Here is a 16,812-nt window from a genome sequence, read left to right on the forward strand (position 1 = left end):
AAAGCCCGTGTCGGCGAGCGGGCCCGGTGGGTGTCAGATAGGCCTCGCCGTGTGGGTGAGCTTGGCGGAGCGCCTTGCCTTGGAGCGGGGCTCCGGAGCCGCCCGGGTTGTCCCCCGCGGCAGCCCTGCCTCAGCCAGGTGGTGGTGGAGGGGGCCTGTCCCTTCCCACTAAGTGTCTCTTCCCCCGTCGCTCCCGCCCAAGCCCGCAGTCGTGAACGAAGTCTGTGAGGAAACTTGGAATTGCTCAGTCAGCGGGAGATTCCCGTGCTTGTAAACCTCGCTGTTAATTTGAGTTGCGCAGGTCCGCCTTTCTTGCGGTGTGGAAGTTGTGTGTATGGGAGGGTGGGGCACGCATCCTGAGAAAATTTACTGTAAACTCTTAAAAACCGCCATAAGGTGTGTAAGTATTTGGATTTTAAAAACTGTTAACGGCGTTCATAGTTTAAACTGATGGTCTTCCTTTGCTGTCAGAGAGAAAACCATGGTTACAAAACCTGACAGTATAGTAGGCCTTGCAGCATACTCGGGGGTAGGGCTTGTATTCTCTGCACATTTTTCTAAATACAGATTCTTGTTTTTAAATTATTTCCAAATGCACTGCAGTACTGGGAAAATACTTGGACCCTCAGGCTTTTTCTTCGAATATACATGTCAATTTAATGAGCTTTTATTACACCTGGATTATAATCAAGTTAAGTTGGTGGGCAAAAGCACAGTTTTCTAAGATGCCTCAGTGTTTGAAGACTCCTCATGCTGGGCCTATCCTGATGCCTGAAGTGATGCTGAAAGATAATCTTACTTTGTTTTCAAAAACTTGCTTCCTTCAACCAGCTGCAGAATGTTTCAGTTTTCTTAAGCTCAGTAGGTTGTCTTAAAGCATACAAACAAGTGCAAATCCTAACAACTGCCTGTTTGTTGACATAGGTTTTGGCTATTTACTTTTAGAAAAATCAGCAATTTACAAGGAATACAAGATGTAATATGAGAACAAGTGAGCAGCCCACTTGGAGCAGTGTCATTAATGTCATAAAGACCAACAAAATCCGACTTTGGATCTGATTAAAGGTTAACCTTGTTCTGTTACCTAACTTCTGATAATTTAAAAGTGTTTTTAACTTCTGGTTAGTGTCTGGCTCTTCAGAAGAATAAGAACTGTTGAAGGAGAGCGTACGCATTCTAATAGTGGCTGGCTAGAATTTATTTCAACCATGAAGCCAAGGGTTTAATTTTATTTCAGAATTATCGCTGTTTTGAAAATTCTTGATAAGCCTATAAATATTTAGTCCTGTGCACTTCTGCATTTGTTGCAATGGTTCTGTAGTTCAAAATGGGATAAAAGGATTCCCTTTCTCAGATTTGACTTCTACAGGAACTGTCACATTTTTTTTCAAAATGAGGACAGAAGTTTTCAATTTTATTTTGCTTCGCCACTAATTATCTGATACCAATTTCTTAGTATGTCTCTGATTCATTTTTCTTTCTGAACTAATAACCAACTTGCCCGGTCCTCTGTCACAGGAAAGATTATTCTGCTTGCCTTTCACTATTCCAGAGCAGTCCATGCAATGATTTGTTTTAAAGTTTTAATATTCTGTGTACTGTTTACTATCTTACTACATATACATTTACATTTTTCTGTATGGTCATTCTCTTTTTGTTTTCTTTTTGGGCCCTTGGCTACTTTTACTAAGGAGCAATGCAAACACTTAACAAATAAAACTATCTTCTGAAAAGCTTACTGTGATCATCTGATGTCTCTGACATAAATGCTGCTAAGAAGCTAAAATTAATTTTAGAAGTGGTTTATGTGAAAATAATTAATTGCATTTATTTTGACACAGGTATGAAAACTCAATGGGGTCGTCCAAAAACGTAATAAGTGAGCCTGTTGATGTGGAGGAAGGCTATAATATGATGGTAAGACATTCAGCTGCTGTAACAGTGTGGTAGGATTTTTCCTACTGCAAGAAAAACTAATTTTTCATTTTGGGATATACTGATAGATCAGTTCATTTGTACCTTCTCTCTGAAAGTATTGATTCTAGAAACTGGATCAACTTAATTTGTTAACACCATGATGAGAAACCTTCAAAAATGAATTTTACTGTAGAAGAAATTTGTTTTGTATCATTTCTATTTGTGTTACTATATTGGTTTATTTGCACTTTAAGACATTGTTTCAGCTGATTCCCATTTTAAACTGCTTTCATCCAACCTGTGCTCTAGTGTAAGACCATAATGTTTGGTTACACTAATAGAGTGGTGGTCTTTGAAGTAGCTGAGGTTAGAGCTGAAGTCATTTTCTTTGAGAATGCAATGGATGAAACTGGGGGGTTTGTTTATGGCAATGTGTGTATATATATGAACACCATTAAAACAAGAATCCTCATAAAAGGTCCTCTAATATTCACAGCCATGCAAAGAAGCAGTACAGACTAAATGACAAAAATCTGCTACTTAAGGCTAAACAAATTTGTAGTCACTCCTTTTGCCTAACATGATTGTGTCTAGAGCACTTTGATGAAGATAACTTCTTTGGATAGTTAAGTAGCAAATAGGAGGGATTCTGGTTGAGGGGGCGGACAAAAACCTATGTATCAGTATCATTTCACTCGTATGAAGGAGGGCATAAAGCTTACTCTTGTCTAGTCAAATGAAAAGACTGTGTTGATACCCACTATGGCCTTTGGCACAATAGTTTACACTTCTCTGTGGCTGTACATTTCATTATTGCTAACTGTCCCGTTAAGGCCTCCTTTAAGGCTTTGTTGTTTTCTTTTGACTGACATCTAAGTTATGGAGACTAGAATTTTAAGTCAAGTTCGAGTTTCATGATACAAAGTACTTGGAAATGTCATGTTGAGATACTTCTGCTTTCCTTGTAAGCGTTTCTGGCTTGTAAAAAATAAATAATTTTAAATGTCTGTTTGGTCTGGACTAATGGAAAGTTTTACACTTACATGGGAGTAATGATCTCCAAAAATAAGGATGAAAAACAACTGTCTTGGCAGCAGTTGTGCAGAAGGGAACCTTGGGATTATAGATTCTGTATGCGCAACAAGAGAAATTCTGCTTATATATTAGGAAGAGTTGGGTCTGATCTGACAGGGGACAGGAACTTGGGGGTTGGATGAGACCTGCAGAGGTTCCTTCCAGGCTTTGTTATTTTGTGACTGTGTAAGTTGTGCTACTTTATGTGTGATATGTCATGATACATGTGTTATATCGTAAGTGATGAAAAGGTAATATCGTATTGCAAAGAAACCCACCCCATGCATCATTTTGAGATGATTAAATGGGATTATCATCTGTAAGATGTGAATAACCTGTCCGCAGTGTTTAACGTTCAGAAGGTCTTCACTGAAGTATTTGAATCTGCTTCTGGATGTTGTGTTTCAAAGAGAGATGTGAATCAGTTGGAGACCATCTGGCAGAGAAAATCATAAGTGCTCAGATTCAGAAAACCTGAAATCTGAGATCTGGAAAACATGAGAAAAAAGATTAAAGGAATAGGGATGGTAAGCCTGGAAGATAGGAAGACCAATGAAGGATGAAATGGGACATAACAGCATGAAAAATAATAGGAAAGAAAAACATTCAGATGACTTCCAAGTCCTCCATGTATGGCAAGAATGAACAGGCTTATGCTGTAGGAAAGCCATAGTTAAATATTACGTAGATTGTGCCAAATGAACACTTTCCGCTGGTGAAGGATTTGAAAGAAAAGGTGCAATACATGAGGAAAGATTTATTTGTTTACTTATTCATTTTTGGCAGTTAGGGATGCCATAGATTAGCCTTACTTCCAGCTAAGATGAATGTTTGGGTATTTTTGAAGATTTGAGAATAAATTAATGCAAAATGCAGTCTGAATATTCTTCTTTTGGTTTAAGACAGACACATTTCAGAGGTGATTAAGTTAAAATTATTTGACTCTGTTCTGAAGTAAGCCACCACAAGTATTTACACTGGGAGTTTTTACAGTAGTTTAAAGTGATTTTAAAACAGTTATGTGACATTCGTGGGTCTTTAACTCTTAGATCAATGATGGAAAGTGTATTGTTAAGCAACAAGGGATTAAAAACCCCAGCCAAACTTGATTCAGCAGAAATAGTCATCTTACTAAAAATTCCTAGCAAGAATAGGCAATTAATTACATAGAACAGATCCTGGGTTTTTACATGCTTTGCTTGGGTTTCTTTGGGCCAAAATATATAATTTGCTTTATTTATTTCATTAGGTTTTCCAAAACTTCACTTACATAGCAGTGCTATTTTTTTCTTTGTTTTCGTTGTATTATGTGGTGATATCTCTAGGTAGGTCTGTGGAGCACTAGATGGCACACTGCAGCTTTGAAACATGCAATTGGGGACATCTGGATGAGAGAAACCGAAGTTAAATACTGTTATATAAGCATTGAAGTAAAAACAGTTTCTCAGTTGTCTTGCGTTTCCTACCACCTTAAATTATAGCCACTCATCTGCTGTATTCATTTTTACTGTATTTTCTTTCTAAATATGTACTAGTACTATAAAACTAAGTGGTTGCAGGCTTGAGTCATACAATGGTAAGAATGAAAAGAGGAAAAATGTGTCTTCTGATTAATGCTATAGAAAATAAGTCTGTTTGTGCCTGAAATAATATTTAGATTTATGTAACTTCTTTGTGGTTAAGTTTGTCAGTGTTTAAAGATAACTTGGTCAGCAGTTTTGTGCTATCACGGTATATAAATTTATCATTACAGTATATAGTTTGGCTTTGTTTCAAATTATTTTCTGAGGAATAACTTGATACACTGGAGAAGAGGCAAGATTTTATCTAATTGACATCTGTTGGTTGATAAAAATATTTCTTAATATATTTGGTTTCAAATGTCTTGCGATGGTGTATTTTGCAAGTGCAAAGAAACATGTTTATTAGGTAGGTGAAGTTCATCTTCAGTGTCTCTCATTCTGTCTTTGAACAGCTGCAGCTTTCTAGTAATAACAGCTAACTTCAGTTGCCAGGAAATACTTTCTAGGTTTTTGTCTTCTCAGTGAAAGAGAGGTGGGTTTTTTACACATTTCAGGTAGTTCCGATAAATCTCATGCCTTTCTCCAGGCAGTTGTGGTTTAAGCCCAGTCAGCAACTATGCACCACGCAGCCGCTCGCTCGCTCCCTTCCACCTGCAGTGGGATGGGGAAGAGAATTGGGGAAAAAAAAAAGTAAAACTCGTGGGTTGAGGTAAAGACAGTTTAATAGAACAGAAAGGAAGAAAATAATAATGATAATAATAAAATTACAATAATAATGATAAAAGAATTAGAATATACAAAACAAGTGATGCGCAGTGCAGTTGCTCGCCACTTGCTGACCGATGCCCAGTTACTTCCCGAGCAGCAATCTGTGCCCCCGCCCCGGCCAACTCCCCCCAGTTTGTATACTACACATGACATCCCATGGTATGGACTATAACTTTGGCCAGTCTGGGTCAGCTGTCCTGCCTGTGTGTCTTGCCTTCTTGCTGTCTGGGCATGAGAAGCTGAAAAATCCTTGACTTAGTCTAAACACTACTTAGCAACAACTGAAAACTGCAGTGTGTCACCAACATTATTCTCATATTAGATCCAAAACATGACAGTATATCAGCTGCTAGAAAGAAAATGAACTCTGTCCCAGCCGAAACCAGAACACAGCCTCTTCTGCAGTCAGCTAACACATGTGTTTTGGTCTCCTGCAGCTTTTATCTTGAGTAATTAGTTCTAATTAACACAAGCTAACTAAAACGTTTGTGAAGTCTACTGTGATGCTCTAGCAGCACTGACAATCAATTAAATGGAGGTTAAAAATGTGTGGTGTAGACATACACATACTGAGGGCTGGGTAGTAACTCTCATGTCATGTTAATGAGTCAATCTGCTTATGCAGAAAAATGTTTGGGAAAATGAATATGTACACCTGTTTCAAGTATTTGAGGAAAATTTAGTACCCGCGCACCCTACTTTGGATGAAATCAACATATCGAACCAAAAATTTATATATATATATATATATTTATTTTTTTTCCCCATCCCTGTATTTCTTATTTTCAGGCTTCCTTCCAACGCTCTAACAGCCATGACAAAGTGAGGAAAATAGTTGCAGAAGAGGGACGTACAGCAAGGAACCTAATTGCATGGAGCGTTCCACTGGAAAACAAAGAAGATGATGGTATGTATTCAGCAGTCTTCCACCAGCTTTTTCTACTTCCATCCCTTTGTCCACTGGAGTTGCTCACCTGGAAACATGTTTCTTACATAGGGTTTCTCTATAAAAAAATAAGTCGTTATGTTTAGTGTACATAGTATAATTTTAAAGCTTTTTTACAAAATGCACCCTGCAGTTGACAGTTCACTTTATAAAACCTTCATCACGACAGATTAGAAACTGTTTTCATTTTGTCTGTAAGCAACATCTAAGACTGTTGTCTTGCTGATACTATCAAGATACTTGTGTAATATAATAATGTTGTCTTAAAGTGATATCTTGTAACTTGGGAATTCAGAATTGTGGGGATGGCTTAGAACAATCTAACAAATTGCTCTCTATGCTCTAAAACAAATAAGTTTGGAAGTTTCTTTTGGTATCACTTCAGTCTTTGGTAAACATCTGTGAAGAACTTTAAGACTTAAAGGGGATATGTGGGGACAGTTTTCCATAATGCAAGTCCTTGGAACAGTTTTGTTACTGTTGTAATATTCTCTTGTGCTATGATGACTTAAGGAGCCAGCAATTGATTTTAATTTTTAAGCTGCTCAAGCTGTTCCAGATGTCAGAATGCTGTTTTTGAGGGCTTAATCTCAAGTATTTTTGTAGCTCACATGTCCCTGTGCAGGTGCTGCTGCTTTTGAGACTTAGGCAGGAGTGTCTAAAAGTAAATTTTTTGCTGTGAAGGTGGTTGAACACTGGAACAAGTTGCCTAGAGAAACTGTGTGCAGTCTTTGTCCTTGGAGATACTCAAAACCTGACTGGACATAGTCATGGGCAGCCTGCTCTAGCTGACCCTGCTTTAAGCACGGAGGCTGGACTAGATGATCTCTAAAGGTTCCTTCCAACCTCAGCTGTTCTGTGATTCTGCCAGTGAAAAAGATATTTCTATGAAAAGTTATGTCTAAATTACAAGATCATTAACCGTATGTCTGAAGCAAACTGACCCAAAGTTTAAACTGTCTTTGCCTTGCCTTATGCATTAAGGTATATTTGTGATTTTTTTTTTTTTTTTTTTTTTAAAGCTGAAAAGTCTAAAGTCACAGAAGGCAAAGGGTTGCTTGAAAACCTATTTAGATGTTTGTACGTGGACATTTGTGCAGGTTTCATTAAGGAAATTGCATTCAGTTCAGAAGCCATAGCTGTACCTCTGTTGAACAGTGACAAGCAGGATGACAGTTAACTTATGTTTGTCAGCTAAACATCCTAAGCCTAATTACAAGTGTCCACATTTACAAGCTTTGGTTTCAGGTTTTGACCCTTTTAGTTCAGTATTGTCCCAGCTTAGGACGTTTTGTGCAGTGGCATTTTTAGAAAGCACTAACTGGTCAGCAGAAAAACAGGTACTGTGAATCTTTGTTAGCTACACGTAGGAAGAGAAAATGGAAATAATTTAAGACTTGAGCATAATCTAAGTAGAATGCATACCTCCCAGCTTTGGATCACATGCAACAGCTACTCAGTTTATTATCATGAATACGTGGATTTTTAAGTGGGCCAGTTTTTTGTTCTTGTGGCAGCTTCATTTACGGCTGTCTCCAGAAGATGCATTTATCTATTTGCTAGTCTTACATTTGCCTGCATGTTCTTGAGTATGTTAGTAGATCCATTGATATTATTGAACTAGTCACATACGTCATTTAAGCAGAATAGAAATGGGGCCCAAAGTATTTATAGATTCTGAATTACACTTTTGGGAAAGGTAGTAATATGAATGAGAATATGGAAAAGGAACATGGAGTGTATTTGTAACAGTATTTTTGAGCTACTTGTGAGCTGATTCAATTTCTGTTTAAAGAGTCTGCTTTTTTTGAATACTGCCTTGTTTGTAATAGTCTTTTAGAAACTTTCAAGTAACACTTTTCCCTTAAAAACGAGTGTATGTATGTGAGTTGTAGATGAATGTTTGCTCTAACATTTTCTGCCAACACATGAAGAATGAATGTAAAAGTGAATTTTTAGCCTTCATTAAAAAGTTGTTATGTATGATAATTAAAATCTAAGTAGCTATATTCATTTCCTTAATTTGGTTGTATTAGCACCATTGTAATTTTTAAACTTTCTGTCACTGGTGCTTTCTTCTTTTTAAAATTTCTTCATTAAATCATAGGTTGACCTTTTTGCACAATACAAAGGATCTGATGATAATTGCCTGATGGAAAATTTCCCTGTGGAAAGGAGCTTGTGGCTAATGAAAGTGGCAGAGCCAGATCCTTTTTCTCTTGACCCTTGTCTTGGCATGGAGGGTATATATGTTGGTGTCAGTGAGCTCTGATTCATTTTATGCTGATCTTCCAATATGTATTTTGTCCCTGAGGAATGATACAACAATATTATGAATTAGGACAGTTCTAACTCATTCAGGGGTTGTGTAAATCAGGCCAAGGGTTCAGGCTGCCTGAGCCAATCCTGCAACTCTTCTCTACAAAGCAGAATTTTGTCTTTGGGCAGTTTCTTCTGCTCATAATGTTCAGAGGTCTTGCTTTGGCAGTAACAGTGTGTGATTTAACATTTTATATTATATACTGTTAATCATTACGAGATTTTTTTTTTTTTTTCTTCTGCAGAAACAGTGAGGTATAGGCATTTGCTGTTACTAGTGGTAGTGTTATAGAGGGTTGATAAATTAAAATGCTGGATTCGTTTTTTCAGTTTGTATCCTTTCTTTTTCTATTTCCTTTAAAAATTGTATGCTTATGTCCTTCTTACCATTTACCTTTTTGTCTGAAAGACTTGTGTATTTTCTATAGAGGACATGGGTAAAAGAGCAATAAGGAAAAGAACTGTGATCAAAACCTGCTAATTCCTTAATGGATAATTCCTTAATGGATAATCCTTAATACATAATTCCTGTCAATAAGAAATATTTCCTTAAAAAGGAGAGAGATTTCTGGAATGGCAGGTCACACTTCTGTTACATGTTTTGGAGCAGCATGCACCCTTGTTATGTCAGATCTGAAATTCCTGTTACGAATATACATATATATAAATGACGTGAGAAAATCCAAAGCATGGTGGCAGTGGTCTAGAAGAGGTCGTGACTGTTAACACATTTCAGCTATTGAAATTAAAATACTCCTTCACAGAATTCATGAATATGCAGCAGATTCTGCTGGATAGACTAATTAACGGTACAGTTGACTTTGTGTCCTAGGGTGAGAGTCTTATAACTGTGAAAAATTCACTAGTCTGATACTCTGTCTCCAGAATTAAATTTGCATTCCAGACCTCTGGCTACCAATTGCCTGTTGGAGTCACTTAGATCTTGCCCACATTGGAAAGCTGTGATCATTCTAATAGTGGATTTCAGAGTTTTTTTGATGTAATTATTTTATATACCTAGCATGAAATTTGAGGCACCGCATGCAGATAAGCACTACACACAAATTTTATTATAAAATCGAAGCTATGATATTAGCAACAGTTAAAACATCCCAGAGGCTTGACATTTAAATGTTAATAGAAGGTAAGGTACCTTTGGAACTTTTAAGAGATGTGTCCAAAAAATTGGAAGAATCTTGTATTTGTAACTGTTCCCTTCTTATTTCCTATTTGTTTAAAATCATTTGGACTCTTGCCATATAGAATTCATTTGTAGAGTAAGCATTTCAGGGTAAGGAAACATACTTTATTGGTTGAAAGGTACCTGGCACACTTTGGCGAGCGTGCAGTATAATCTACTGCTTTAGCAAGAGTCTGATGGAGTAAAAAGGTTTTGCAGTATGTGATGAAAGTCATGAAACTTGGCTCTCTTTGGCCAGTAAGGAAGTTGTAAGAGTCATGACTGAAAACATTGTGTGTAAGCCCTAGCAACAGTGGATCTGATCGTAACTGGCAGGATATAACATGAAGGGAAGGGTATCTTTAAGGCTCACAAGTTTCAAACCTTGAATTTCACTGAAATGAATGGGAATCCAGTCTAGTGCTGATAGGTGAATACAGGGCCATTATATTCTGGATAAGACAGTGACAGTGATTTGTAGAAGTAATTTTGTGCAAAATGCATTGCTGTAATTCAATCTGGAGGTGGAAAAACATGGAGAATTTTGGTGATGTTCATGCCTCCAGATCCTTAGCGTTGTACGGTTAGAAAAATCGTACCTACTACTGCTCTACAAACTTCTAAAAAGATACAGTTTATAATAATACTAGAAACTTCAATATGCGTCCTCAATTAAGGGATCAAAAATAATCGGTCTCATCTGGTTGCTTCCTCCAGGCAGATGCCTCTGCCTTACTTTAAATGAGGTCCAGGCAACTAGGTCTTACCCAAGCCTCATTTTTGCAAAAATGTTTCTTAAGATGGGCAACTGCACCAGCTGGGCTAGTAAGATGGATTCCAGAGTACAGACTGGTTGTATGTAGCAGTGGCACTATAATGTAGACTGACTGTCTTACAGGTTTTACAGATGATACGGAAGAAGAGAGGTGACAGAGTAGATTTCTCACACTGTGTATAAGAACTGGAGGAAAACAGCAGAATGCTCACCCAATTGTATCCTCAGATTCATTCAAGGAGATGAAAAGAAGTATTAACTGAAAATTGTTACTGTTCCTGCTGAAGGTCTGATGATGAACAGTGTCAAAGACGCTGAAAAGACACATCAGCAGTTGATCTCTACCGTAGTGAGAACAGAAATGAGGGTTGCTATTAATTACTAAATTTAAAGGTGATTCCCACATTTCTCGTATCAGTAAAACTATCCAGAAGAGAGAGGTGAGGGATGATTGTTGAGATTGTTAGTATAAAAGATAGTTTTTGAAAATAGTTTATCAATGGCTTTTTTTTTTTTTTTGGAGATATTAGCACCTCAGCTTTTTGTGACAGGAAGTCTTGACAAATCATAAACCCTGTGTGCTTCATATTTAATTACGAGACAGGAAATGGACTTCAAGTGTAAAATATGACTGTAGCTCCCTGAATGCTGCAAAATTTTGCTACTTTATATATCTCACCTTGGCAACTTAATAGCTGATGAGATTATTATCTTTGGTCACTATTGTTCTTTCCTTAAAATTCAGTAAATTTCTAGCAGGTAATGCCCTTTGTATGTCATTGAGTTCCTGTGCATCTCATAGCAATGCTAGTATTCTGTAGTTACATACCAGTAGTCACTGAACGTATGCCTAATGGTTGAGCAGTGCTCTTGTATTGTTACTACTTGTGAATATAAAAGGACAAAAGCAGAAGGGAAGATGTCTTCTAATAACTAGAGGCTCTTAGTAGAAGAAAAAGAACAATAAAGCTTGGAAATGTGGCTGCTGCTGAAATACAAAACTTTTTGGCCCATACACCTTAAGAAAAAATTAGTCCTTGCCACACACTATTTGCTTTTAAATTTGCAAAACCTGGTATTTACATAAGTTTAGTTTTCTCTAAATGTCTGCCTTATATAGAAAGTGCCAGAAAACTTGCTTTTGTCTTTACAGGGGACTTGTTCAGACATTTCCCAGTTCTTAGATGATGGATTAGTATTCTCTTTTTTGTAGAATCTAAAGAGACTGCAACTGGGTTTTTTGTTCATCTGCCCTTTTTTAATTTTAACATACCCATATTTGTAAGCCTTTTCACTGTGCAAGTTCTGTATGCCATTGTGTTCAAAATCTTGTCTTTGCAGAATGTAAATCATGTCAGAAGAGAGACTTTGGAGACTGAAATATTTCAGTTATCATAATTCTGACATGGAACTAATCTGCAGTTTAAGCTTTTTAGTGAATAGGAAGTTTTTATACCTACAGTAGCTGAATCAGATTTTTTCCTGAGTGCTGCTAAATTGAGTTTAATATATTAATTTGTAGCTGTTGTTCTGGCTAAGGTAGCATTTAAAAAATGAATTATGAAGCAAATAATTTTTAATTTGTTTTAAAATTAAAGGCCTTGTTCCTTGGAATAGCCAGTGGTGCAAACCAGCTGTACAAACCAGCTGTACAACTGCTTGATTAAGACAGGTTTACAGCTGCTGTACATAGTCAGAGCAATGTAAAACAGCTGGACTGTGTTAGGGAGTTTGGCCTAAGAACTGTTAAAATCTCAGCTGGACAATTCTGAAATTCAAGAATGATCTCTATGGTCTAGGAAGGAACTGTATTCAACTAATGCATTTATTTGCTTGGCTTCATCCAGCTACATAATCTTGAAACTTAGATGTAATCCGTGCTAGAGAGTACTCTAGCCATAGTTAGTATTTTGTCTTATGTTTTTGGTAATTGGATCCTGTGATTTTCATGTTGTGCAAGTTAGATACTAAGTTGAAGGAATAAAACTTCAAAAAAAATATTTTTTTTTTTAAATTACCCCTGAGCAAATCTCAAAGATTAAATGCAAACATGTCAGGTAGGTCTAGGCTAACACAAATTTATCTATGCAAAGATAATTTTTAATCAGTTAAGAAATTGCTGCCACCACAGCATGGAGACCTGAAATCATCCTTTCTGACTGTGGGAATTTAAACTGATTTTGGAAGCATAGTTGCTAAAGTCTCTTTATATAAGCAGTGGAGGGAGACAGCTACATTTGAGAAGGCATTTCAGATCTTAAGGGGATTGACTCATGCTCTGTGAACGTTTTTCTCTCTTCCTTTGGCTACCTAAATGTAGATGAACTAAATCCAGTTCTAAGTTCTGTTTTTCCCCATCTTTCTTGGCAGAAAATACGTAAATCTATTGGTAGGTTGTGTGAACAGTTTGAGAAAAACTAAATTACTACATTTGTTTTTCCTAAGAAAGATATGCCTTGTTTTACTTATGTAATATCTGATTGAACAGTCATTCAAGAGCAGACTTTTTTTAATCTATATAGAAAACTAGTATCATATTTGACATGTAGGTTGTAATGATATGATTTTCAGAGGCACTGAGCACTTAAAGGTAGATTATCTTTGTTTAATGAAGTCTGTAATTCTTGCCTTTCTTTGTAATTTTTATTCATTTTTTGTGTGTTTTCTGGCATTATCCACGTTCTGAACTGTGGAATATATATTTGGAATGTACAACTTCACAAACCTGTTAACTCATCAATTGTGCCTATATCAGTACATTGCAAGATGAGATAATGCGTGTTTTAGAATGCTCTATCTAATTAAAATCATTATTGTTGATTAAAACAACACAGGAAAATCAAAATGGCAAGCTGGTGGAAAAACAAAGAGAGTGGCTCAAGGAGCACACAAGACTGCAAAACAGGTATCTGCTCATTTTTTATTATGACATAAAATTTACAACATAAAAATGTTTTGTGATATTACTGATACATTACTGGCTGTATAATACATATATAAAACGGTGCATTGTATTTTTATTGTTTTTGTATTTTTAAAGCATACAGGTTTCAAAGTCAAGTATTCAGAACTTAAAAAATGCCAGAATTTAGGTTATCTTCCTCAGCCTTTACTTTTAGCACTTCCTAACCTCTGGATGCATGACTTTTTGGCATTAAAGTTACTTTAAGGAAAGTGCTGTTCAATAAAATGATACAGGATATTCTCCCTATAAGCATGCTGCTTAAACAAAGGCTACCTTTCTGGCCATTTTCTAATTTAAGGAAATGCTGTATTTCTTGACCTCATGTGTTACTGGCTGAAGTCAGTATATCCTATTTTGGAAAAAATTAGTCCAGGTGAGTAAAATTTCCGAGAGTTATGACTGGTGTTACGGACACACGAGTGTACTGCCACAACTGGAAAGCAAGTCTGAATGAGAAGTGTCAAGAAGAAACTGCTCTTATTTTTATTCATGTTTTTTCTATGTCACTGACAATCTTTATTACATTAATAAAGTAATACCTCTTTCTTCATGTTTAATATTGTTAACAGTTGCTTTGCTTTGATTAATGGATTTAGCCATTAGTATGACTTTAGCCATTTAGTATTTTGAGACAGTCTGTCAGAGTTTGATAATATGACATATGGAAGATGTTTTTTTTTTTTTTTGGGGGGGGGGGATAATTCTGCTTCCTTAGAGGTGTATTTGCATCTTTAAAACATAGGTGCGTTCTTTTCCCAACTTAGTTTAGCAACTATTAACCTTGTGTTTTCTCTTCATGTACTAGTATGTTACAGACACTCTGTATCCTGGTGGAATTTTGTTGATGTAGTTGGGGCTCCCTGTAAGGGTTTACCCTCAGAACCTTTTGGATGCAAGAGTAATGTGCTACATAGTTTGGGTTCTGTCTATTTTAGTCTCTTGGGTTTACGTAAATACTGAGTTTTCTGGAGAATACTTGATTGTTATTCAGTGGCTGTGTGTGGGATAGCTATACTAAAACTATATTGTAGAAACTGCATTCCTAGTGGGTACAATTAAGGTTTGAAATGGACTGCTGAGTGTCTATGCATCTTGGCACTTCAGTTTGGCATTCAGCACCTTTATTTCTGCTGCATTTCAGACACTGGATACTGCTGTAAATTGGTGGCTTTTTTTGTTACTTTTGTTGAGCCTTCAGTTTTAATTTTCCTTTACACATAAATGGGCTGCTAATCTCAAGAAAATAAGCTTACAAGAACCCTTTTGTATAATCTTATCAACCACATCTTCCTCTCAGTAGGGTGCTGGCAAATATACATTCAATAAATTTTGGCATCCTGAGAATAAATATACACTTCATACTTTCCACAACTCCAAGGCAAGTTACTGAAACTATTTTGGGGGGAGGGGAGATTCAGTTTTAACGTCACTTTCATCATCCACACTGAGTTACTTGAGATGTAAGAAGGAATATTCCTGTGTTTCTTAACTTCAAAAGCACAAAAGCTTTGCATTTTCTGCAGTTGAAGGTTTGAACGATCACTGCAAGTGAGATAATATCAACTAGCCCCTCTGAATCTTTGTTGTTCTTGGGCGGGTTTTGTTGTTCTAATGAGGACAAGCTTCAGTGTAGGCCTGCTAGATCATGTCTGTATAAGCCATTGTCACACTTCGGGTAAACACACATGTTATTTGAGGCGGGGGGCGGGGGGGAGGCCAAGGCAGGCTATTTTTTGGTGTGTTTGTAAACACTATGATTGATTTTTTTAAAAAATATTTTTAGTGTGCAATAGTCTTCAAATTTGTTGAACAAATATTAAATTTTGGATAAGTGTATTGTCAAAGGCTAAGGGCTCCGAGATCACTTAGGAGATTCAAAAGTACTTACATCCAGTTCAGAATGATCTGTAGAAGTTTGCAGGATTGGAGCTTTAGAACTCTGTTCAGAAAAACTTAATTCTGTGTACTTGTGTCTTGTCAGTGGAAAGAGGCTTGTGCCTCAACTACTAACCAAAGTGGAAAATCTGCTAAGAGTTAGTTGGAAGCACTAGACACAAGGATCTAGGTGGAGCTTATGTGGCTTGGGTATAGCTCCTTCTTGGTGAAGGTGTGAGATCATTGCCTTATCGTTCTTCAGACTGCAGCGTTAGAAATGTTTCGTCCTTTGCCTGTAAGTTCCCTCAGAATACCAGAGAGATCCAGAGATGATAATCTCTGGAAATTGAGTTTCACTATTGCATCACTCTCAAACTGAGCATGACGCTGAAAAATATCATCTGGTCAAAAGTATGTACTTCTAGTAAATACTGTTTAATTAGAACTTAATTCCAGGAAGGATGAGTAAGAATAATAAAGCTATAGCTGTACATCAGCACTAGAGTCTTGAAAAGTCTGTACCTAATCCAGCATTTCTTCCTTTTCACAGTGAAAAGTTAGTTTGATTCATTGGAAAATTTACTTAAAATGCTTACAGGTAAAGATTCTGCTGAACAATATACAGATTAACTCAGAAATCCTGCTTGCGTTAAACATTTGTACAGAACGTAGCAGTCTGTGTAGGATACTAGTAGTATCTTTATATTAAAAGTAGTCTTTGCTGCAACTAATAAATTTAAGTGAGTACTGGCTTTCATTTCAGTAAAGTTGGTGCCAGTCAAACTTGATTAAGTTTGAGAGTAGCTTGCTGAGTTTTATCTTTTTTTCATGGAATTTCTGGAGACTGAAGTGCCAAACATGGAACATGATTTGGGTGGTTCTCTGAAAATTCACTTCTGTTTCCTTGAGTGGCAGATACCAGGCTGTGACAAATTCAAATGTACAGTGTTAGAACTGACTTGTATCAGGAACTTAAAATATTATTTCTATTAACTAACCACCAACTTAATGCTTACCTGCTTGTGTGATTGTGTTTACAAGAAATTCAGTAGTTTAGGTGTTAGCATCCTTTCAGAGGCGTTCTACTGGAATATGAGTAACTGTAAATGTTGCTTAAGTTTTACTTAGATGCTGGAAATCTGCTTACAGGGATAATAATGGAACTGCTACAGCTTACTTAGAGTAGTTAACATGGTTCAACATGCTGTTTTCCTAATTAAAATACGGCTGACATATAAGAGAGATGATAAATGGATGCCAAATACAGTAGATGGCTGACATTTGTTCCTAAATTTCAAAACATATTCCATGTTTAAAGATATATTTGAAAATAGTGGGAATTATGCATGGTTCCCATTCCAAAACAACTGATCCTTTATATCAACAACATTAGCTGAACAAGTAGAAACCTAATCGCTTTACTAAGGTCACATTTGGTAAATACAGGCAGCAAAAGGTAGCACTGTTATT

The 16,812-nt window shown here is 36.6% G+C and overlaps 1 protein-coding gene across 3 annotated transcripts in view; it reads left to right on the forward strand.

Moving 5' to 3' along the window:
- Positions 1–36: 36 nt before the first annotated feature.
- The window catches only part of SCAPER (S-phase cyclin A-associated protein in the ER), a 170,718-nt gene continuing 153,942 nt past the window's right edge, over positions 37–16,812 (forward strand). For 2 of the 3 annotated variants that reach the window (XM_010571655.1, XM_010571656.1), the window contains exons 1-4: positions 318–396; positions 1,842–1,917; positions 6,072–6,189; positions 13,337–13,407. In XM_010571655.1, the coding sequence (XP_010569957.1) occupies positions 335–396; positions 1,842–1,917; positions 6,072–6,189; positions 13,337–13,407 (327 nt within the window). In that variant the 5' untranslated portion in view covers positions 318–334. The other variant, XM_010571658.1, reaches the window with a different exon arrangement.

Source organism: Haliaeetus leucocephalus, unplaced genomic scaffold (genome assembly GCF_000737465.1).
Source record: "Haliaeetus leucocephalus isolate CR32 unplaced genomic scaffold, Haliaeetus_leucocephalus-4.0 Scaffold339, whole genome shotgun sequence".
Taxonomy (NCBI): Eukaryota; Metazoa; Chordata; class Aves; order Accipitriformes; family Accipitridae; genus Haliaeetus; species Haliaeetus leucocephalus.